Source organism: Aulostomus chinensis, chromosome 10, assembly GCF_037954235.1.
Source record: "Aulostomus chinensis isolate RoL2024-O1b breed Wild chromosome 10, RoL_Achi_v1.0, whole genome shotgun sequence".
In the NCBI taxonomy this organism is placed as follows: Eukaryota; Metazoa; Chordata; class Actinopteri; order Syngnathiformes; family Aulostomidae; genus Aulostomus; species Aulostomus chinensis.
This window is the reverse complement of record NC_141329.1, coordinates 19408582-19432823: the sequence shown is the minus strand read 5'-3', so window position 1 is coordinate 19432823 and position 24242 is coordinate 19408582. Positions and strand designations below refer to the sequence as shown.

The 24242-nt window shown below is 41.9% G+C and overlaps 1 protein-coding gene across 3 annotated transcripts in view; it reads right to left on the bottom strand.

The window, feature by feature from the left end:
- Nucleotides 1–24242, bottom strand: part of cux1a (cut-like homeobox 1a) — a 61179-nt gene that overhangs the window by 12002 nt on the left and 24935 nt on the right. For all 3 annotated transcript variants that reach the window (XM_086216308.1, XM_086216309.1, XM_086216310.1), the window contains exons 3-14: nucleotides 22582–22629; nucleotides 18547–18625; nucleotides 16073–16210; nucleotides 10728–10851; nucleotides 8343–8419; nucleotides 8128–8194; nucleotides 3374–3422; nucleotides 1463–1567; nucleotides 903–1091; nucleotides 717–775; nucleotides 360–402; nucleotides 82–178 (exon numbers count right to left, since the gene is read on the bottom strand). In XM_086216308.1, the coding sequence (XP_086072434.1) occupies nucleotides 82–178; nucleotides 360–402; nucleotides 717–775; nucleotides 903–1091; nucleotides 1463–1567; nucleotides 3374–3422; nucleotides 8128–8194; nucleotides 8343–8419; nucleotides 10728–10851; nucleotides 16073–16210; nucleotides 18547–18625; nucleotides 22582–22629 (1075 nt within the window). The remainder of the gene's footprint in view (nucleotides 1–81; nucleotides 179–359; nucleotides 403–716; nucleotides 776–902; nucleotides 1092–1462; nucleotides 1568–3373; nucleotides 3423–8127; nucleotides 8195–8342; nucleotides 8420–10727; nucleotides 10852–16072; nucleotides 16211–18546; nucleotides 18626–22581; nucleotides 22630–24242) is intronic.

The following is a 24242-nucleotide window of genomic DNA, read 5'->3' as shown; positions in this document are numbered from 1 at the left end:
GTTTTGTGAAGGTCGAGCCTGATCAGGTCGATGTTGATGGGCCAAGCTTTTACTAAAACCTGGTGATTCAGGGAGACTTACCACTGAGCTCAGTGTTGGCTATACGCAGGGCAGCGCTCTCAGATTGAAGACTGCGGTTCCTTTCCAGCAACAGCACCTCCAGGGGTTTGGTTGAATCCTGATGGGGTGATGGATGTACAGATGAAAAAATAGAATGGAGATCTAGATTAGACTTTTTTGTCATTACTTCATCCAAGTGCTGATGTTCACTGTTCTATGGGTGCAGTTATTAATAAGAATTCTGCAGCATTATGTGTAGGGTACAAAAGTAAATGCTGCCTGTGTCTGTAAACACACACCTGCACCGAGTCAGAAGTTCCAAACTCCATAGACTTGAGGATACTGAGGAAAGACAAAAATAATATTGCACTTATAAACTCCCCACAAAAAACACAATCACACACATAACCACACTTTGGTGTGCCTGATTTCCTATTTCTGTCTCTTTAAGGACAAAGAGATGATAGAGGGGCAGCGAGTAAGAGAGACAATATCAAGTTACAAATATACAAGCCTCACTTTCATGAGGACAGTCAATTGAGTTAAACATCTTAACTGAACACACGCATCTTGTTTAACTTTGTTAACATCAAACACATGCAATAAATAGATCTGTGCAGGACATACACAGACGCTCCTCTGTGTTTGCTACTCACCTCAACTCCTTCTTCACCTCCTCATAGTCAGCTTGCTTCTGCAGTTTCTCCTCCAGTTCCTGTAGATTAACAAGAGGTGAAAGGACTGAAATGGACCTGACAATAAATGCAGTATTAGTCTCTACAGAAATTAGCACTGTTGAGAACGCATGGGTAACATTTTAAAACGCAAAGCTTTGTTGGTACCTTAAGGACGGCAGTCTTGCTGCTCAGCTGCTCCTCCAGCTGTGTGATCTGGGAGCTGGTGGTCTCTCTGAGTTTGGTCAGGCTGGCCTGCAGTCTCTGGACGTCCTCCACCAGCTGTGCGGTCTCCCTTTCTTTGGCCCTGAGCTCTGCCTCCAGACTCAAGTTGGGTGCTACCTCCACTGCCTGTTCCTTAAGGACAGAGAGTACTGATGTTCAGGCAAAAAGCAATCAAAAACCTTACTGTTACAAGTTTTCTGAAAGCACCTATAAAATTCACTGTAATCAGTATTTCTATGTCATACAGAAAGCTAACCTCTGTACTCAGTACTTAGTAACTCATTAATGGCTAACACCCCCCCCACTGGAGAACCAGTGGAGAAGATACTTGCGGTTAAGTTCTGCAGTTTGACACATGTCCAATAAATCAATACAGTCAATCAATTGCCTACCTTTGAAACTGAGACTGAGTGCAACAGTGATAAAGGCATGAGTTGATCTTTACCCTATCATACCTCTTTGTCAGTCACGCTGTATATCAGCGAAGCAGTGAAATGTTTTACCATGTCGGGGTCGGCCTTGGCTGGGCTGCCGAGCTGCTGGGATTGGTTACTCAAGGACATCTGCTCTCTGAGTGACTCAGCCTCTCTCTGAGCCGCTTCTGCTCGCTGGAAGGAGAAGGCCAAACGCTGAAGGAAAATCCACTAGCGGGGATGCTTACAGTCAAACATGATTAATGATAACAAACTTCTATTCTGTGTTAATGTCTTTTTTTTTTTTTCATACACATTTACTTAAACCTCTCTCGATTTTTTTTTTAGCCCTGAGGAACACCGGAAAACTTCAATATATGTAGACTAAGAGAGCAGACTGACATGGCATGGCAGTGGCATGCCACTTCCTGAACATGTTATCTGTCTTGCAGCAACAAATTCACAGTGTTTTGAGGGTTGTGTCAGTGGAGTTAATGTCTATTTAACAACAATGATTTCAGCTTCTTTTTCCAGCCAAAAAGGTGCTAGAATTGCTCTGCATTGTACAAACTTTGGGGCACGAAAAGAAGCATACACACCATCATCATCTACCAGCCAAATGTTTGTCCATATGGAAAGAAAGGCCTCACCCTTCCAGCGTAAACACATTTATACTACAAAGTGTGGGGTGATGGCTGAGGGAGGGTTTTTCCTTCAAGCAGAGTCAATGAAACTATTAATCCTGAGAATTGAGATGATACCCGCTGCCTCATAGTTATGGCCAAACTGCCATGCTCCAGTTGGGAATCATAGGCAACCTTGCCATCATTAGACGTTACGGGGAGCCGATTCCACAGTGTTCCTAATTGCAACCACATTGAGGGCTGTTATTGACAGGGTGGGAGTCGGTCTGCTAGTCGCAGAAATAAAATGCTGTTTTCCATTTTCTCCTTATAAAAGCGTATAAAAAGTCTGTGACTGAGCTGGAGGCCATGCTGTCATCCTCTGTAAACCTCAAATCACAAGTGTGAATAGTTTATGTTTGTGTGCGTGTGTGTGTGTGTGTGTGTGTGTGTGTGTGTGTGTGTGGCATTATAGTCTGAGTGCTAACCTTTGGGCTAATATTAACATTACATGCCTATGCTACCCCCTTTAGCCACAAATCATACTCTTGGGCTAATAATGAAAGTTAACAACAATGACATTAACAGATACCAAAGGAATATTTACAGCACAAGGGCAGAGGGCGTGCTAACGGGGCTATTTCAGCTGGATGGGGTTAGTGGATGTGTAATAAATGTAAAACAAACAGCAGTCTTCACGGTGCTAATTATTTTGTTTTATATAAAACACACTTCATTGATTTTGTGCAGATGAGAATTTTTTTCTTTCAAGTTTGTTTTCTTATTGTCAACAACTCTTGTAAAAGGACTAAAATAACTGTTTTTATTTTTTTCACTATTCAATCCTTTCTAACACCATCAGCCAAATGTTAAGCCTAAAAAAAGGGATAAAAATAAAAAGTTTGATTTAAAAAAAAAAATCTAAAACAGCTGTAGTTTTTAGCGAACATTACAAAAACAGGGATTTAAAAGAGCATTTATTTGGAACTATTTTAAACCACAGTGTCTATGTTTATGGTAATGAAGGAACGTGTCAGCCAGCGCAACAGTGTGAATCACTGATGTGTTCCTGGATGACAATCGAGGTCGACTTGACAGAGGAATACGCTAGACACGCACACGCAATGCATTATAGTAGCATGCTTTTATTTAATTATTTTCATGGAATATGTTGACAATAACGATTATATATACCCAAGCTTACTTTTTTAAACACATTTGCAAATCTAAAACTTTTTTCTTTCTTTTAAGTGCCTGAATCCAGTTGAGGATGATTTGATTTGACAGTTTGTATCATACGGTGTTTAAAAAAAAAAAAAAAAAAAAAAAAAAAACAGTTAAAAAAGGGGAGTAATTAAGTGGAGGGGCAGTGTGTTACCTGATTTGCTCTTTCCAGGTCTGTCATCACCATCTCAATCTCGTCAGCCCTGAGGAAGACATTCAGTTACCACAGAGCAAAAACAACAACACAGGATGTGACAGTCTTTAAAAGAGACAAGATCACAGAAATGGAAACAAGGAATGGATAAAAGCAGATGCCTCCCAATAAGAAAAGTGCACGCTGCACTCATCGTGTTTGTGAGTTTGTGTGTTATTGTTCAGAGAGTACACATCAAGAGAATACCAGTGCTGTGTCCATTAACCTACTGTCTAAATTTCACCTTAATCCATTGATTGTGAACTCCATAACCCAAACAGCTTGTATGGGTGCGTGCATACATGTAGTTAAGAGTGTGTGTGTGCGTTTTCATGTGCACATGTAAGCCCCTAAACCCAGGCCACACTAAAACAGAGGGATTACATTAATAGAGCTCTAAGTCCTAATACAGCAGACTAATCTGCTATGAAGCTGTGTGATTGTGTCTGACTAATGGTCTGGATGGAGGCCATGGTTCACCTCTCACTTGCTAGAGGTCAGACAGCAGGAATACATCCCCATGATACCGCCTCTTATTGAACTTTTGGGGGGGGGGGGGGGTTTAAAACCTCTTTTTATGAGTGACATGTCCACCTTTACTTTTTTGATGACGGTGTGCAAACTAACTTCAGGAACGAAGCCTGCAACCCTGAACTGCCCGAGACTAATAATTTTTATTATGTGCATTACATTTCTGATTAGATGCCATTAATTCTTTAATTGCATAAATGATTACCCTATGTTAATTAGCTGTCAGTGTAAGTGAGCAATGTATTCTGGTTACACTTCACTATATGAAAGATTTCATATACAAAGGTTAAAAAAAATGAAAGTAACAGCTTACATGTTAAAAGTGGTATGTGCATTCATCTGTGACACTACCCACTGATACAAACACACGGGCAGTACTGAGCGATGACAAGAGTGTATGTGCACTGCCGTATCCATTAAGATCTTTTGATTTCATCGCAATCTTTTGATAGTGAACCCAAAGACCCACGCAGCTTTTGTATTTGTGTGTCACAGTATGAGAAACAGTGTTATGTCCCATAGGCTTTAGTACTACTGATTTGAATGTGTTTAACAAAACAGACACAGTTAATATTAGGTCAACATTGTGCCACAGGCAATGCGGTAAAAAGAATCAGATGAGGGTGGGAGAGCTTTTCACTCTGCGCTTTTATTCTTTCCCTAACAGTTAAAAGGATCTAGTATGCATTTAAGCAACATAATAGTACACTACCTCACCAGCTTTTATCCTGTCTTAAGCTATAGTGTGCTGGACCCGCATGCATGCTCAGTCACGCGCCCGCACACACAAATGTAAGGTCAGGGAGCCAACAAGCCAGAAAAGCTTGTAATGGAGAGCGTTTATGGATAGTAATGCAACCCAAATACACCACCGCTCCTGCTCCAAATGTGATCGTTTAATCAAAGTACAGATGCACAAAGTCTTCTTAAATAACCTTTGGATTTGGCTGTATTTGGGAATTATAAAGGCAAAGCTAGAGGCGGAGGGCCAAAGCAGATCACAGGGAAGGGATTTTCTCCATATCCTGACACAGTCGGTCAGTTGCTGGGAAGGACAGGAACTGTCCATGGCCTACCAATGCATACAGTGGACTTAAATCATCAAGCAGTCAAGGGAGGGTCCTCTGTAACGTAAAGCTTGATTTTTTTTTAACCACTAAAACTTCACATATATAACTCCACAGAACAGCCACAAGGAGGAGCTATAGAGTAAATGCGTAGATGTGATGGAAAATGCATACATGCACACAAACAACACGTACTCACACACATTCTTTTGTACCATGAAAGCCGACGGATGCACCCAGTGACATCAGTGAGCACTGTAGGACTTCAGAAACAAGCCCAGAGCCTCTAAGCTCCTACTGTACTTCCTCCATCTCAGGCAGGCCTTTTCATCTCTTATCATCTTCTCTCTTTCTCCTCACTCAACCTCTCCTTTTCTTTTCCACCCTCCGCCTTCCTTCATACTTTCCCCTCAACTCCTTCCCTTACCATTGCCCTCCGCTTTCCTGCTTTCTTCTTCCTCCCCCTCCTCCACCTCCCCTCTCTCATCTTTCACCCTATCTTCCTCGGCCTCTGTCCTCAGTGCCAGCAGGATATTCCCCTGATTTAGATTTTCATTTCCCTCCTCTATCACACTTATCCCTTCTTCCTTGCTGTAGCCTCCAGCCTCTGCCTTGCTTTTTGCCCTCCAGCTTTCATCACTCCATTCCCTTTCTTTCTTTAGCTTTCTCCACATTGCGTTTTCACAGCGTGTTACCTTGGGGATTTCAAGGAGGCTTAAAAAGAAGCTAGCTGTGTGAGTGTCTGTGTGTGTGTGTATATTATGCGCCATTTTGTGTGTGTGTGTGTGTGTGTGTGTGTGTACATGTGTACTTCAGATGAAGACAGGGAAGGAAAGCTTATTGCTGACTAATTATCAACAATTAAATGGTTTTCCCAAAATGCCATGAAGCCGCGCACACGCACGCATACACATACACGGTCCTGTGGGGTTAGGGATCAATATATCAATCATCTTTAACAGTAACTAAACGAGTAAAATGCAGCCAGCCGGAACCTCACAGAAGCAACACAGAGAGGGGGCTATGCTACATCTGCAGGCCTGCTTCCCACTGAAGCTCACACACTTGGGCACTGCAACATGGACCAAATTCCCAGAGTGTGTGTGTGTTTATGTCCCTGTGTGTGTGTACGCATGCTAGTGTGTGTTTGAAAAGGCAGATTACCCAAATGCAGCAAGAGGATGGGAGATTTGTCACGCAATGTCCTCCTTAGTGAAAAGTTTTGAGCAAGTGTGTGTGTGTGTGTGTGTATGTGTGTGCGCGCGCGCATGCGCATGTGGGTGCATACGGATATCAGTTTGTGTGAAAAAAGTACATGATATGTATGCATTTTCATTGCGCAGTGCCAAAATATATGCAGTCAAAGGGTTAAAAGTTGTGTTCAGCCAAACACTGGCGATTTGCTCAGCCAAGCAGTAAACGGGGGAAGGACTCCAAGGACTGGGAGGGTGCAGGGTTAGAGAGGGTTTGTGTGTGCTTTAAAGCGTTGCATTAAAATTTCAGATCACAGCACGCCACATAGTTAAGGACCCTGACTGCCTCAGGCTCACAAGTGAGTGAGCGAGTGTGTGTATTTGTCTGTGTACGTCAGTGCGTGTGTTTGTGTGGGAGGGCATGTGTTTATTAGCTTCTGTAAGCAAATAGGACCTAACTATATATCCTTTTTCAAAAGATGTTTTCTTATGATATAAAAGGAAACGGACAGAAAAACAAATAAATGTAAAGGACAGAGAGTGAGCACAAGACTGGTTCAGTGCAGATGTGCAAAGGACGAGGGGGTCGACATGAAGGTATTGATTAATGCCATTTCACTGTATGCAATACCTTCCTGTGGACTTTCCCTCTTACACTCACAAATTCAAAAATGGAAGGGATAAAAGATAGTGAGGGACATATCAAGGGGGAAAAAAAAAAAGTATTGTGAGGAGGAGAGAAGAGGGATCGATCTGTTTGTACCAGCCAGTCAATTTAACAACTCTGTTAATGGATAGACACAATGAGTTTGGGGCAAAACACACTGGGTGGAGGGGCCTTAAAAGCCAAGTTGATACCCTGCAATAGGTTGTAAAGAGTGTGTCTTCAGGATGAATTTGACCATTATATGAATAGTTCAGAGCTTCAAAAACAGATTCATGTACTAGAAAAACTTATTTTAGTAAAAAAAAATCTCTGCTTTTCCAGCTGAGAATATTAGCATTTCTGATTGTGGTTCTTTGTGGTATTGGATGATCAAGCAATTCTGCTTCCCCGCCTGAGGGAGCAAGAAGTGTGAATGTCATAAAGTGCCGTTTGACAGTGTGGAGAGCTGACATGACAAAGCTTCTGTTCCCATCCTCACCGCTGTTATAAGATCAATAATAATAGATACCCACAGCTCAGGTAATTGAGACTACCTTATCTTACTGGTCCTTCCTGTTACAAGTCTATGCTGCAGTCTGACATTTTAAAATGGCCCTCATCTCTGTCATGACCCTGATGAATCAGACGCTTTTCCCCCACATATGAACTCTAGATCTGATTCTCATGGTATTGTATGGAGTTGCCCTTTCACGCATGAAGTGCATGTTCTCGTCTACTGGACATACATTCTGGTTTAGTCTCCTAAATTGGACTAAAACAACCAAATGTCTAGCCATTCCTTTACCATCATCAACACACCCACTGGCTTGCAGTGAATTCTCTGGTTAACACTATTCACACATCGTATACTAAACAGACTATGCACTGGCAGGGTTAAGCCAGTTTAAATGCCCAGTCCAACTGATTTGGACCTACAGCTGCTCTGGGTAATGTCTACATGACTTCAGGGTTGCAGTGCATGTGTGAAAGCAGCTAGAGAGCGCTTTAACATACACCACAAGGAAATCTCTATTTTTGTGCTCGCTGTGGCTGCTGAATGCATTACAATCCCCGTCAGTATTTACAGTGCGTGGGTAATGCTGGGATTTGGAGGCTGCTGAGCGTCGTGGGAGACAATCCAGCTGTTAGGAGAGCAGGGGGAGTTTCCAGGCAAAGAGATTCACAAAACAGGATGATTATGTCAGGATGGAGGAGCCGGGGAAGGGGGGGGGGGGGGGGGTCATACAAAAAACACACACAAATCAGTAAGACACATACTTTGCTGTGGATTCCTCATCATATTTTGTCTTCAAATCAAAGAGCTCGGCCTGAGTTGTTTCAAGTGCTGAAAAAGATAAGGAAGAGGTGAGTTATGATTCCTGAGAACACATCACCTTTTCAAGTGAAGCTTAAATGGTGTAGAATAACAAATTGTGGACAAAAAGCCACCGTACATTCAAGGATAAGGGTGCCCTTTTATCCGAGCTGATTACCTGTCTGTAAGGACTGGGCCTTGTGTTCGGCCTCTTCCAACCTTGAGGACATGGACTCTTGGCTCTCCTGGAGTTTCCTACAGAGGCCGAGAGAAGGCGAGAAACAGGGAGCAGGGCGTTTAGTGTCACAGAGATACTGAGTCAGTAAATCTTCGGTTCACACTTTGTGGCAACTGCAACTATTCTCTATTTTCCCACCATTTCTGAAGTGTTTTCCCCACTAAAATCCTTCCAACACAACCCACTCCTCATTAAGCAGCCCTATTAGGCAGGAATGTCTGGCCACTGGGGCACACAGAACCCGGGGGAGAGAGAGACTGAGAGAGCGAGGAAGGGTTGAGTGAGAGGGGGGAGGGGGGCTAGAGAAACCACACGGATAAAATAGATTCATTCTTACCATATAAAAAGTTGGGCTCTGCTGAGAAATTGCCACTGCGTGTAAAAACATCAATAATCTAGCACAAAGACGGTCTTTATGGCACTCTTTGATGCCCCCCTTCTCCGCCAATCTGTCTCTCCTGTCATCTCTATTTTTCTGCCCTCTACTTCATCCTTTCATCTCTGCCTCTCTTTCCCTCCCTCACTCCTTCTCCTTCCCTCACTCCTTGCAGAATAAAATGCATCAGAGGTGCCATCCATTTACTGCCCCTCTCAGACACAGGAAGTCAGCTCTCTGCAGACAGGAAGGGGCCTATAAAACACTGACGTACAGGAAATACAGATGGACAATTGATCTTCTAATGTACGTCTGAAATGGGCAATGAGTTAAACAAAGCTTGACATAGCAAACAATATGATTGACATTAAAGAAAATTTGATGTGTGATTTGGTTTGATTTGCTGATCACTGAGATTTTTTTCTTAAAGTATTTTAATAACTAAGAACTTTGTAGCTAAAATTAATTAAAAAGGAAACAGAGAAAAAAAGACTACTGTTTCAGATCAGCTTGCCAATCAAAGATAAAATGAGAAAGTAAAAAGTAATCAAACACCTGTGAGTATATTATTTCATATGTATGCAAAAGAACTGAAACAGTGAGGAAGATAATTCCCAGTTTTATTTATTTTATTCCCATTTTTATCTAAAAAAGAAAAAAGAAAAAAGAAAAAAAAGGATCCTTTACTTCATGTTTTTGAGGAAATTAGTCTCCATCATTTACAGGAATATTAATTTGAAGTTTAAACAGTGCTGAGTTAATACGTCATTATTATATCTGCATGGTGGCATAGCATGCACTAAAAACTGCACATTAAGATGGTTGGAGGCAAGTGCCAAACTATGCTTTTGAGCACATTAATCTGTTACTTTGAATCAGAGATTGACAGGTTTGGGAGTGTTTGATTTTCTAGTTCAGATACATTTTCAGATTCCACAAGCCTTCGGTAGAGCTCTTGTCCTCTTCATACACACTGATAGTACGCCTTTTTTTAAGCCAGCTAATCAGAAGATGCTCATCTCTTCATATCACATTTTTTTTTATCCTTTAATTTAAAAGAGGAGCACATATTGTAATTATTGAAATTAACATTTTAAAATTACTAGGTCAACTTTCAACCTGCCTTTAAAAATCTAAACTGAATGTGGACTCATAAGATAAATTGACCATGGAATATCTGCTGATAATATAGCTGCATCACTAGTTTAATTGTCCTTATGTAGATTAGGTTTTCTCTGAGCAATATCGGAGTTTCTCCTAAGGAACTCTAGCCTTAGACAAGAGTTTTCAAATCAGAAGTCAGTCATTTGAATGTTCCTAAAATATGTGGCAGCAATTTGTGGCTTCTTAATTCCAGCCAAAAATGTCAGATGTATCTGAAAAATCACACATTTCAAAATGCCTAATGGTTTTACAGAGGATGTAGCTCATTGCAATCAATTATAAAGCCATAATCAGCTATATCAAAGTATAATTATACATATAATTTTTGTTCATTTAATGTTTGTCTAGTTATTTCAGAAGGGTGGGTGTAGTATGTACATTTCCAACAACAAAGGAGCGATAGCAGCAATTATTCCACACAGACAGGGTTGAAATATATTGCGGTGAAGACAAAAAATAGAAGTCTGATTCAAATCAAAGGAAAGAGTGGCAAGCAAACAGTAAAAAAATGCAAGAATTGTCTTTTTCCGCTTCTTTAATACACATGACCATGGCAATAAGGGGGCACAGTAAGAAAAAATAAAGTTGTTGATAACTGAAATTATAAGTGCTAAAAAAAACCAAACAAACAAACCTTAACCCAATCATTCACAGATTTGAATGACAAAAATGTGGGGGCAAAATGACCCGAACTTTAAAATACTAGATGTTATAACTCCTCACACACGAGTAGCACAGACACCAATACACACATGGAAAGAAGCACAAATAAACAGTGTACACACCTCTCCTTCTCTGCATAGTCGTTGTGTAGCTGGAGCTGCTTTTCTTGCGCCAGGTTCTCAGCTTGATTCTTCAGTGACTGCTCGTACTCACGGATCTTCTCCTTCAAGGCCTTAATGGTCACCTCTGGGGAAGGTCAAAGAGGAGACGAGGGTTTAACTGAGGTCTGAAAAAGTCTTGATTCTGAGAGGCATCACAATGCACATGATGCTAAATCAATTCACAAATGTCAAAAATCGATTTCTTGACTGAACACCAAAAGGGGATCTCAAGTATGATGATAGTAAAACACCCCGAGTCAACACACGCAAGGGCACTTTCTATGCTATCAAACAGAAACTAAAGTTCTAAAGTTAGCAGATCTTCAAAATCCAGCAGTAACTAATTAAACTTGCTGATGAACAGACAGATGGAAGCATTTAAGAACTTAACCAAACTCTGGGATGAAGACAACAACTTATGTGCTCTCTACAATGAAATGTTGTACAGCATGAGTCAAACTAGTCAAGTACCCATTGTCTGCATGTGTTTTTGTAATGTTTACATACTTAGGTGGGTTACACTGATAAAGGTAGTAAAAAGATGATGCTTTGTACACTACAGACTCTTGAAGTCTGACTCTTACGAGCACTTTCTAAGTAAAGACGGACCTTGGATTCTTTCTTTTTTTTTAACTGTTTCTATTCTATGTGTAATTGTAGTATGTCGTTTCTTTTCTAACAGACCGAAGTCTGACAATAGTCAGAATTTAGTCAAAGTCAAATTTTGAATAATTTTTTTTTTTTTAATCTTTACTGCTTGATAGGGATGGGGGAGACAATTTATACAGAAAATGTAGTAATTGATTACACTTTTTAAGAAGCCAAAGACAAATGAACATGATAACATAATGAAGAATCTCCCTAAACTGGATTCACACACCAAAACATATGCCAAGAAGCTACAGTGGACACAACAAACGAGGTGATGGCAAGATAAAATTGTCCTTGAGTGGGAGAGATCCTAAGGGTCCTTGCTGTGAGTGCAATAAGAGTTTTCCATGAAGATAAATTAATAAACATGAAAAACAGAGGTCAAATCAGTTCTATTCTGAGGTAAAAGGTAGACAGTAAAGACATGTTTTAACATGCCTTTAAGGCCTGTAATATCTTGAAGGTCATCATACGGATTTTAAAATGGTTCCTAATTTTCCTTTAGAGCCAGTGCAAGGAAGTTACAATGGGCTAATGTGAGCTGACACTTCAGCCCTCATCAGACACCTTACAATACCATTTTGAACTAATTCAGGGCATTTTAGGCAATGCCTTTTCAGTACAGAAAATCTAGCATTGCAAGAATCAAGACGTGAGGAAATAGCAATAGGGATGTGTTTCTCCAACTCCATGATCTAGGAATTGACTCACTTTGGCATAATTTCTAAGTTGATGAAAACTAGACTGCGTCACACACTTAAACTGACAGACAAAACTAAGTAAAAGATGAGACCTAAATTTCTTGACAAGTGCTTACATTTTCAGACAAGAGATTGATGAAACCAGTGAGAAGAGTGGCCAGGTTCAATGATAAGCTTTGAGCGGATGAGATGAACGAGGTTGCTGCCAGTTACTAATATCAGCTGTGCATTCATTGATAAGGTAAGTAAAGCTGAACATCAGGGCTTTAAAAAATGAACTATGCACATTAAGGACATGACGTAGTGGCCTTGTGTGTAAGGTAGAAAAAATAACGTTCCTAAAAGAGATCCCTGAGAGACACCACAGTGCAGTGGAGACCATACACTGACTCTATACAATGGAATACTGTTCCCACAAAACATAGTTATGCAAGATCAAAGAACCAAGTACAGTTCCTTTGATACCAGACCACGGACTCCACTCAAACTCAGTCTGACTATTAAAATAGTATGGACTGAGCAAAAGTAAATAGGACCATTTCTGCTGTATCTGTGCTCAACGGTGGGGCATTCCACATTCTAAGAAGAGCAGTTTCAGCGCTATGATGTTGCCTCGAATCTAACTGAGAATTTTCAAATACATAATTCTCTCTTTCACCTTAAGTATCTGCTTAGCTACTGTTTATTCCAATAACTTTGAGCTAAATGTAAATTTTGATATACATTTGTAATTGCAGGGATGTGAAGCATCGAAGTTAGGTTTTTTTCAACAGGCTGCACAATTTGAAGTCGTAAGGACCACAGCCAGGGGCAAGGGAACTATTTATCAAGTCAAGCAATGCAGGACCATTAGAATCAATGACTGTAAGTCTTGCAGGAACAATATCCATAGTACTGGAGGAGGATTTAGCACTATGAACCATATCCATAAGGTCAAAAAGAAAAATGGGTGGAAGAAACAACAACAACAAAAAAATTAAACAATTGAGACACATCAATGATGACAACGTATCAGTAGTTGATTTTTGATTGATTTCTGGCCCTTATAATCAGGACTGAATCAAACTGTGGAATGCCTGAATTGTCCCACTGCTGTCTGTGTAGATAAATGAAGAGTGAGAGTGTTATACACTAAGATGCTCTCAATTGCTGACAGGAAAATCAAAAGAGGCATGAAGCTAGTAAAGATTCACACCTCTAATAGAGAAAAGGAAGGAAAGAGTTAATAGTACAAAGTTAATATATAGGCATTTGAGAAAATACATAGAAACAGACAACAGAAGCTTCTAAGATGTAATATATTAGCAGTGATGACAAAAATGCTTTCGACTAGGTGCGTTTTAGAACTCTATTTCACATCCCACATTCTTCCTCTGTCAGCACAGACGGTGGTCTGGGCCCCTGTGGCTCCTGTCTAATCTTTACATCCATGACTGGTAAAGAATATTCAATGTTCACCAACAGTAGATGTGCTCTATTCATTAGGACTGCATTAGTGCTGAAACCCCATAACCTGCTGATGGCTAAGCTCTGTATGGGGCAGCCTGAAATAAATCTAACACATAACTGGAGTAATAAATAGGCCCCTTGTGTGTGTATGCGTGTGTGTATTTCTTCGAGAAAGATATAAATGACTGAGACAATGATAAAGAGCATTGCTGCTTGCTGCCTTTGACTGAGGGCTCTTAGCACTTTGTGCGTGTGTGTGTGTGTGTGTGTGTGTGTGTGTATACGTGTGTGTGATTTAAACTCCGGTCTCACTGCTCTGACACATAATCAATAGAGGAGAGTCCCCTCAGAGCCCTCTTACCCCTTAACTGCTTAACTGAACTTTAAACATTTAGGTTGCAGGGATCAATGGCCCCTGCACTCTTTGTATGTGTGAATGTGTGTGTGTGTGTGTGTGTGTGTGTGTGTGTGTGCATGTGCTAGAGTGCAGCCCGGTCCGTGTGTGTGTTTAACAGGAGTGGGAGTTCGACAGCGTGTTTTGGGGTTTAAATATCCCCCATCTATTGAGGCGGGAAGGAGGGATAAAGGATGAGGGAACAGGAAAATCAATGGCAGAATGGAACCCTGCCGCTATTGAGCTGTTCCAATTAACTCTCACTGAGGAAGGGGGATTCCAAAACATTCCCCGCTCACTCGCTCACTCCTCCTTCTTCACTGAAATTAAACCACTTTTATAACTCCTTCTCACTCATCTCTGCATTTGTCAGTTTTTCCACCTCTCTTTACCTTGAGGTAGTTTGTCAGTTTTATTCATGAAGAGCCCCCCCCGCCCCCCCCCCCCCCAAAACCACTGAAAATTTTGTGGTTTAAAAAAAAAAAGTGTACTATAAAATGCAAACTCTTGAAAAGGTCTTCTACATACACTCTTTTCAATTTCAAATTTTATCTGTTAATATACAGCAGGGTGAATTGAAATGTTAAAAAATAATAATAAGAAGAAGAATAAATTGAAAAAAAAATTGAAATATTTTTGTGTAATAACTAGTGTGTCTATCATTGACATATGTTGTTTTGCGGTACTGGGAACCTGGGCAGCAGTAGCGGAGACCTGGGTCGCTGGAGGAGGTCGAGGCATAGCAGCAGGTGCTGGGTCCGCTGGAGACTATGTAAGATATCTGGCTCGATGCAGCCCTCAGCGTTTGGATTTCTCATTTTATTGGTTCCACCTTGAATATTTATTCGTTTATGTGGTCAAACTGATTTCATTGTCGGAAACTCATGCGGGAACATTTTTTTAAACACGCTAGATCTAACGTAATGTCAATTTAAGACTTGGCGCCTCATTTTTAAGACCTACTACCTTTTAAGGGCCTTAAATTTCGCATTGTTGAATTTTAGACTTTTAAGACTTTTTAAGACTGCGCGGAAACCATGATACAGGCATAATGTTGGGATTCCAATCAAACCATACATTCTGGTAAGAGAAAAGAGATTTTTAAGCTACATCTAATTTTGTACATGTAAAACTTTCAAACTTTAATGTTTACTCTCCATCATCACTAATGAAGCAGATATTTTCAAACCAGCAGTAGTGTAAAGATCTTACTCATTGACTACAATGTGTTGAGTGAAATACTCAAAACCACTGGCCTAAATAATATATTCCCATTTACATGCTACAGAGCCCAGTCAGACTAATGTCTTAAGAAATGTACCCACGTCACCTCCCTATCTTTTATGAGTTTCCCTCCGGAATGTTGGGAATGTTGTCAGACCAAAAATGCTGGGCCTTCATTGAAACAGCGTGAGTCATCTTGTCTTATGCAAAGCAATCACAAAATGCTACTAATTCAAATCTTATGACTAGAATGGAGAGCACACTTTCAGAGAATCGGAATAACCTACATCTTAACTTTGAATGTTGCTTCTTATGAGTGTGACCTCGTTAAAGTTAAGGTCGTCACGATGCTTTTGAAAAGAAAAAAAAATTTCCAAATGAAAACCTGTAACTTATACTATTCCTAGGGTTCTATTTCTGCAAGAAAAAACTGACAGAATGATTTCACCACAAATGTTTTTCATTGTTCTAGCCCAGATTCCTCTTTTGAGATCTGTGATTTTACCACCCAAGTGTGACAGTCTGTCGGTTCACGTCTGCCTCTGGTACTCTTTTGATAAAAACACCAATAAAACCAAAACCAGAACACGAATTCAATTTTTTGTCTGGGTTTAAAAAGCATAGTTCAAGCGCACTGCAGCTACCTTGTGATAGGAAACAGCCTAACTTCATCATTTAGAATAGATTTCTCCCTCAGCGCCCTACAGTGTAACTTAAATAGGACTATAATACTGTACACTGTGGGAAATTTTGGTTTAATGTATCAAAAATGAGATATAGCCCAACGCTCGGTGACTACTTATGATTAATTGCACCGCCCTACATCTGCTGTTCTGAAAGTTAGGAAAGTCCCAAAATATGTGTGTCAGCGTGTATCCAAATCTAACCTTGGTTTTTGACCTCTGCAAACTCTTTGTTGTAGTCTTCCAGTGTCTCTCGAAGTTTGGTGTTCTCTGTCTCAATGTCATGCATCCTCTGGAGCTTCAGCTGCAGCTGCTGGGCCAGCTCCAGCACAGGTACAGGATCTGCCACAGAAAAACACACCACATTAACAAAGTGCAAAGGAGATAACACAAACATGGGTAAGCGAGGTCACTTACTGAGCTAGGAATAACTACATTCATGGCCCTGTGAGAGAAAACATTTGCCCTGATGAGGTGTCCTTAGGCAGGGCAATGAATCTCCTTCAGCTCCAGCAGCACTGCTCTGGAGCTGACCCTGACCTTTGGCTTTAACTAGTTCTACCGAGGACAAAGTAACATCATAATTACTGGCAATATTATGCTAAGGTAAGTTACATGTCAATGTCACTGTGATGCATCAGGCCACTACAGACTACTGCTACTGGTTCAGTCCGGTTTGATGATTCAACTTCATAATGCCCAGTACAGGAAATGGATATTTGTGGTGATCCTCTAACAACTCAATAGAAATTAAGGCTGATATACATTATTACTATTAGAATCAATCTAAAAATTCCAGTATCTGTGAGGCCCAACTGTACATATTCACAGAATATTAATATGAAGTACTGATCAATGATATGTCTCACACAGCAGAAAAGTTAGCGTTAGTTTTCACATACCATATCACAACTTTATCCATGAACATTGTTGAATGGTATAGTATCAACCATCGTATCAAAAAGACTATCGTCAGGATATGATTAACTTTTGTGTATAGGAAAAAAAATCATGCTAACACAGCAGCACAAGTGGGTAAGTGATACCAATAAAGAGACACAGACAGCAACACAGATGAGACAGACAACAATGGAGAAAACCTGGCTATGATCAGTTTAAGTGTTTCATGTGAATCAGCTTGAAAGCAAGTAAAAGAAGCACAGGAGCAGACAGATGGAAAAAGTAGAGCCGTATAACAGGAGACGTAAAAGCTAACTAAGAGATCAAAGGAAGAGAGACAGGAGGAAGAAAGACAACTTACTGGAGGTATTTTACCAACGTCTCTGAACACAGCAGGGTTAACTGTCAGTGTGATGAACAGAGCCCTGTCAGTCAGGCCAATCACATCTGATTGGTGCTCATGGGTGGCAGACTGGTGACAGGCAGCCAAGAGACGCAGGCGACGCTCATCAGCATGCCAGCTAAAAGAGCAGTTTGTGTGTGTGTGTGTGTGTGTGTGTGTGTGTGTGTGTTGTACAGATAAGAGGAACTGACAGCTTACAGCTGGGGGTAAGGGCTGTGTGTGTGTATGTGTGTATTTGCCTCATGTCTGACGCAGTTAGATATCTTAACTATGCTAATGAGAGATCAGCGGAGAACGATTGGAGAATTTCATGCTGATTTTGTGCTGTCAAGGTGACACACCATGCAGGGCTAAGCTCTGACACATACACCTAAAGACAAACACACTTGTGCTCACAATACAGACTCAGAAATACACACAAGTACAAACACCAAGGAACATAACTGAATGCCCTGCATTCGGGCTCCTATCTGCCTCGGCGCCCTTGAAAATAAACTTTCCCTCTTATCAAACCATTGTCCTTCTTTGTCCCCCTCACCACCACCACCACCACCCCCAATGAAAAAAAATCAACTGAACAGCAGTTTGACTCGTGGGGCACTGGTGCTGAACACTCTCGCCAGACACCTTTAATCTAAAGCAGAGCACACAAGGCTGACTAACCAGGCCTTCAGCTGATAGAGCACAGAACAAAACACACTGTTTCCACTTTCAAGACTGCTGCATTAGTCAGGCTGGTCTGTGTCTGTATGCGTGTGTGCATCAGGCATTACATCACTGTCTCGCTGCAAGTTAAGAATAGCCCCGTCAGAGCTGGCGCTGACTTATTGGGAGCAGTACAATCCAAAGATATTACTGTAGGTCTATCCATGTGGGAATATGATGACCTCCTTACGCTATAGATGAACTCATCCACTCTCATTCCAACATACATGGCCCCTCCAGGGCTCCCATATAGCTGAAAATCTCCAACCAGTAGCACTGTGACTGTGTGTGTTCTGTAACACTCTGTGCTGCGTGTCCCTCCTCGGCCTCAGTAAGCTGAATGTGACTGCTCATGTGTGCGCTTCGCAGTGGCCAATCGTGGGTGTACTTGTCATCCATATCAGAACACACCTTCTACTGAGACCCTGTAAAGGCTACACCGGTGGGGATGAGATCTCGTGGGGACATATTAAGGCACTGCACGCGCCTGGATGCACAGTGAAGGAGCACCAGAGGGATGGTGTCATGCATTTTCTCTTCCCCTGTTGGTGCTGTCTGCATGGATAAGAGGGCCTCATGATAACGTTTTTTTGGACTGGTGAGGTGTCTAGACAAACACACTTACACAGACACACACAATATTTCCCACAGGCATTAGTCATATTCTTACCTGGGACATCAATTATTTTCTTATACACGTTTAAGAAGGCGGCCTCTGCTTCTTTACTTCTCTTACTGAGGGCATCGATCTGCAAGTAGAAAAGAGAAAAACAGGTTAATTGTTCGTTTACACCCCATGAGATCTGAGTGTTCTGTACACTCCAAAAGGCCCATCATTTCTCAGCGAGGGACACAGACTTGTCAACATATCTGTCTATCCTCACTATGCATTGCATGTGACCGCGGTTGTTTTGACAGCGTCTGCGTCGGTGTTTCCTTCCCGTGAAGTCAGTTCAGCTGTTCAGCCGATGACGGATGCGTTTCGTTTGCCGTGTACCCGTGCGTGTCTGTGTCTGTCTGTCCTCGAGTGAGTGTGCATCAGTCCGTCAGTTGGTCAGTGTGTGTGTACGTGTGTATGTGTGCGTGCACGCCCACCCGTGAGCGTGAATGAGTGTGTTCGTTTCCCCTCCAGCACGCTGACATCATTAAACAGCTGGCTCAGTCTTTCCAGCCACAGCAGGGGCAGATTATTCAGTCAGCTCTTAGCAGCAATACAGTGTGGATCCATTACTGATGCAGCCATTAACACAAGAGGGCATGGCATGCATTCCACTCCCGATATTATTGAAATGGACAGCATTAGAATGGATCCATAAGAGATTAATTCTAAAATCATACAGAAGGAACTTTTATACTGTTGTCAATGCTGCAACATCAGGCAAAACACTGTACTACAGACTCCGTGCCAGCATTCAATATGAGAACCAGGCAGAGTAGGCGAAACGCATGTGAAATCAAGTCTAAATCGAGGGAAACAGATGCCAAATAAAGACATTCAGATGGTGCTACTGTACTGGGCAGAGCTACAGCTGACAAGTCTGGCTCACGCACTCAGACTAAACAGGCGTGTGTTTCTCGTCCAACTCCTCCAACACATTCAATGAGAAAAAAGGAATAAGGACAAAAGCCTATATAAGTCCAAATATAAAGTCTTCACATTCTCAGCCAAGCCAGTAGTGTAGTTGATGGGTGGTTTAGGGGTTCTTGCCACTGTAAACAGAGCGGGATACATGTAATACTGCCTGGGCTCCTATGGGAACCTAATAAATCTCTTCACATGGCTTTGATTCATCTCTTAGTTTTTTAGCCGCAAAACATCTGGCCCTCAGTAGGCTGGTGCCAGCACCCCTCCCGCTTCTCCCCCTTTTATTTCTCTATGTCTTTCTCTCAGTCTTGCTCTCAAAATCTCCCTATGTCACTTCCATGTTCTCTGAACATTTTTTTCTTTCCGTCAATCTTTTTCAGTGTCTGTCTTTGTCACGTGTGCGTCACACACTCTGGTAAGCCCAGGACAGTACACACTTCAAACACATACACACACATCTCACACACTATATCACTGCTATTATATCTAATTCTCACATCATGCTGCATCATGTACTTTACCCTCTCTTCATGTGCTGTGTGACATTGAGCGATCAGGATCCTCAACTGCAAGGCCACTAATGGGAGATTACTGATGCCGAGTACTAATACCGCTCACACACCAAAATCAAACCTGTTCACCAGTGTGGGACTGTGTGTGTATGTATAGAGTATGTGATTAAAAGGACCACAACACTATCTCATGATAAAGAAGAAACACATGCAAGCTCACAAATGAATGCAAAAAAAAAAAAAAAGATCTGCCAATGGCAGTGAAGGAAGCCAGCTGCGTGACTGTACAATGACTGGGCCAAGGTCAGTGGTACAGCAGCTTTATATAGCCCAACATGGGAGGCAGGAAATAGACATTTAATGTAGGACACACCCTACAGTTAGAGGCAGGTTAACTGCAGGACCAGAGCCATTAGAAGACCACCCAGGATTTGCAAATACAACCCTGCTGTTTCCAACTGCAGCTCTTTCAACCAATCCCAATCACATCTGCTATTACATGCTCCCCTGCCCCCATCCCACACACACACACACACACACACACACACACACACACACACACACACACACACACACACACACACACACACACACACACACACCAAGCAAAACAAATGAAGTGACACAAATGATACCTCACCAGTATCAGTGGGTTAGCAAGGAGAAGTGCTTGCAATTGCAAAAGGTATCCCTGACACATCCACACACACAAACACATCCGCACATACGTCAGCACCTTGTGCCACCATCACTCAGCACCACCTCACTCCCCTATCTAACCCATAGTGTGTGAAGGGCATCAGGCTGACCTGTGTGGATGCATTGGTTGTGTGTGTGTGTGTGTGTGTGTGTGTGTGTGTGTGTGTGTGTGTGTGTGTGTGTGTGTGTGTGTGTGTGTGTGTGTGTGTGGCCCCAGTGGAGTCTGATAAGGGGAGGCTATGGGAAGCAGAGACTGAAGCCTTGGATAATGGAAAAGCTTATCTGATCGATGGACCAACAAGGAACACTGAGCATGCAACATACACACAAAAACACACGTACACATACACATAACCCATTTACCAAACTGAGGCCTTGTGGAAACAGTACTGTTATTGGTAATAATTATGACCCGGAGGCACCTACGTTTCAACGACAAAGATTAAGCAGGGTATCAAGACTTCAAAGTTCCTGGGCTAAAAGTTTTTTATTGTTCTGTCCGGATCCTACATTCACTTAGTGAAGATTCAAGCTGTCGCCTGACTTTCTTAAGGATGAGTTACTGTGGACATCCACAGGAAGACCCTCTGGTTGCTGGTGCTGTCTTGTCCTTGATCAAAGGTTTGAGGTGTAAGCAAACAAAGCCAAGCTAAAATTACACACTCTCAGAGAGCTGCTCATGTTGTGGCATGCAAGTGCACAGAATAGTCAACTGATTGATGGGCTGCTCCAAGACTGGCGCTGGTGTACGGTATTATCTCAATAATCACAAGATAATGTCTTCCCAGTTCCGCGACCACCCACTGTGCACCTCGTCGTATTCTGGTGTGCACGCCGTTGAGGTGTGTCAACATGAGGATGGTGGAAACAGCTGACAAAGCCCCAATTATACTGCTTCTCTTTCTATTCTCTAAATAGAGTGCGGATCATCAGCAAAACACGGTGGAACCACTATAAATTACAGCATTTTTACATAACCGCTGGCTGTGGTTACTGCTCTAACACTGGAATATGGAAACTAACCCAGTGTTAAACTGTAATATTCTATGGCTAGTAGCAGAGCAGCCCTGTCACTATCTATTGAGATGATTTTGTTTGTGTGTAACTATGCATCTGCGTATACTCAGGAAGAGAGATTGAGCTGAATGTCCACCCACTCCTACCCCAAATACCCCAGTCCAAACCAGTCACTTCCACTCTTACCCTGTTTCACATATGGGAGTGAACTCGAAATGCATGGCTGCCAGAAAGGAGGAGTCATGATGGAAATAGGCCAAAATGATGGAGGAGGAGATAGAGAGAATGTGGGAGTGTATGACAAAAGCACGCATATACACACGCATACACACAGTCACCTCTCACAGGTCAAAATACATAAAAACTGAGAATGCGACATTAGACTGAACATAAATAAATGCGCCGCAATGAACAAAAATGGATTTTGATTCATTTGATCGACAACAAACAACAAATAACCCCACCAAATGATGCAGACTGACAAAGTCTGAGGAAATAGCATTTGGTGAGTTGTGACTGGCGAGAGCCGGGGTTTTGTGGTGGGTTTTTTTTTCAGGATGCAATTTAAACACACCCTTGGGCTACAGGACTTCATGAATAGGACAGAAAATCAAGAGAGGAGCAGAGCGAAGAAAAAAGGGAGAGGAGAGAGGGGAAATGAGATTGTGGCAAGAGAAAGAACAGGAGATGGCGGAGAGAGAGGAGAGAGAAGTAACAGGAGAGAGAGGACGATTTAGGGAGAAAGCGGAAAAAGCAAAGAAGGCCTCTAAGAGGGAGTAAGACCAGTAAACGAATGTCAGACTTCAGACTGGCTTTTGAAATGTTCTGACTGATGTGCTTCAGCAGGAAAGTCTATCACTATGTCAATAAAAAAAATCCCAATAACACTTACCTCTCCTTGGAAGCTCTTGAGTAAAGGGGCGACCTGTTTCCGCAAGTCCTGAAAAAAAAAAGGAAAATTATTGCTTGACAAATTATTGACAGATTCGTTTTAAAACATTAATACACAGGAACATGTGACAGGGATGCTTAGAAACAATGAGGTTTTATTCTGGCATGTTGTGATCAATTAAGTCACTCATGGAAGCCACTCTTGCTGCTGCCACTGAATAATGAGTGATGCATGTGAGAGTGATGAACATGAGAGTCGGGATGAGGCCAGGTTTGTACCCTGAGGTGCTCTGGTGGACTGTGTATCTCATAAGAACAGGTGCAGCACCACCTGGGCCACCCAGAGGCAGCACTAGTGCGTGTGAGATAGAGAGTGAATGAGCCACAGAGTAGGCCTACAGTGAATGCAAATTGTCTCTGTGCACCTTTTTTTTTTTATTACAAAGCAAATGCCTTTCACCCTGCAAGTCCCATTGCATGACTTTCCAGTACGAGTCAGCGGTTTCAGATTAGATAGCCAGTCGAGTATGTATCAGGGGAACATGCAAATCACTATGCTGTTAGCTGAGCCTACATCCTGACAAACTGAACTGGAGCGTATGGTGAAAAGCACAGCAGAATAGGACATTCTGTACAGGAACATTTGATTTGCACAGTTTGTGGACACACACATACTCACAAAACTGCCTAATGAAGATGTGAAGTAGAGCAACGACAGATGTGGGCTTCAGAGACTCTGCGCCTTTTAGAAACCTCGGCCTAAAAGCCTAACCAATGCTGCAGGGAGATGGCATCCCAAACTGACCTGGGACCAGTTTCTGCATCTGGTCTAGTCACAAGTTGGTTCAGACAGGCTGCTCGTCTGAGTTTGAGGACAGGTCATGACCTTGCTGACCCTGTTCCATTGTTACCTCATCAGGGGTTGTTGTGGCTGTTTGTCTGGGCCAATTTAATATTCCCCTGCTGGGGATAATGACCTCCACCCCGCCCCTGCCCCAGCCCCTCCTCCCTGCTCAGGCTCTCCCTTTCTCACACATGATAACCAGCACAAAAAAAACAAAACAAAACAAAACCAGCCACAAAAGCAACTGAGAAGTATCAGTTCTGTTTTTTTTTTTGCAACAAAGTCTGGTTAAATCCCAGTTTTCTTTTTATGTATCCAATGTTCTGTCACTTAGATTTGAGACTACAGCTTATATTTAACATCAATTTACTTAGTAACAAGATCTCTATAATGTGATCCAGAGCTGCCATAAGTGGAACCTTTGTCCAACATTTTCTAAGTGTGCCGCATATACAAAAAAATGATCTATAACACAACAAAAGAATAGTTTGAAATTATTTTTATTGTTGTTCTAAATGTATTTTTGTCATCTAATTTTTTTAGGGTGACTGAAAATTAGAGCAAATCTGATGAACCTGCACACACTTTGCCTTTTTCTCTCTGACAAAATCACACTGAACCCACAAAACAAACACAGCCAAAAACATGCAGAGGCAAGCTACTGCTTCTTCTGAACACCAGCGCTCCAAACCCCTTTGGTCCACTCTCATGTGCTCCGCCCCCTGCCCCCTCCACTTCCAAAGATTTATGACCATATAACATAACAATGCACACAAACACCATGGTCAGTATGTGTTTACGTGTGTGTGTGTGTGTGT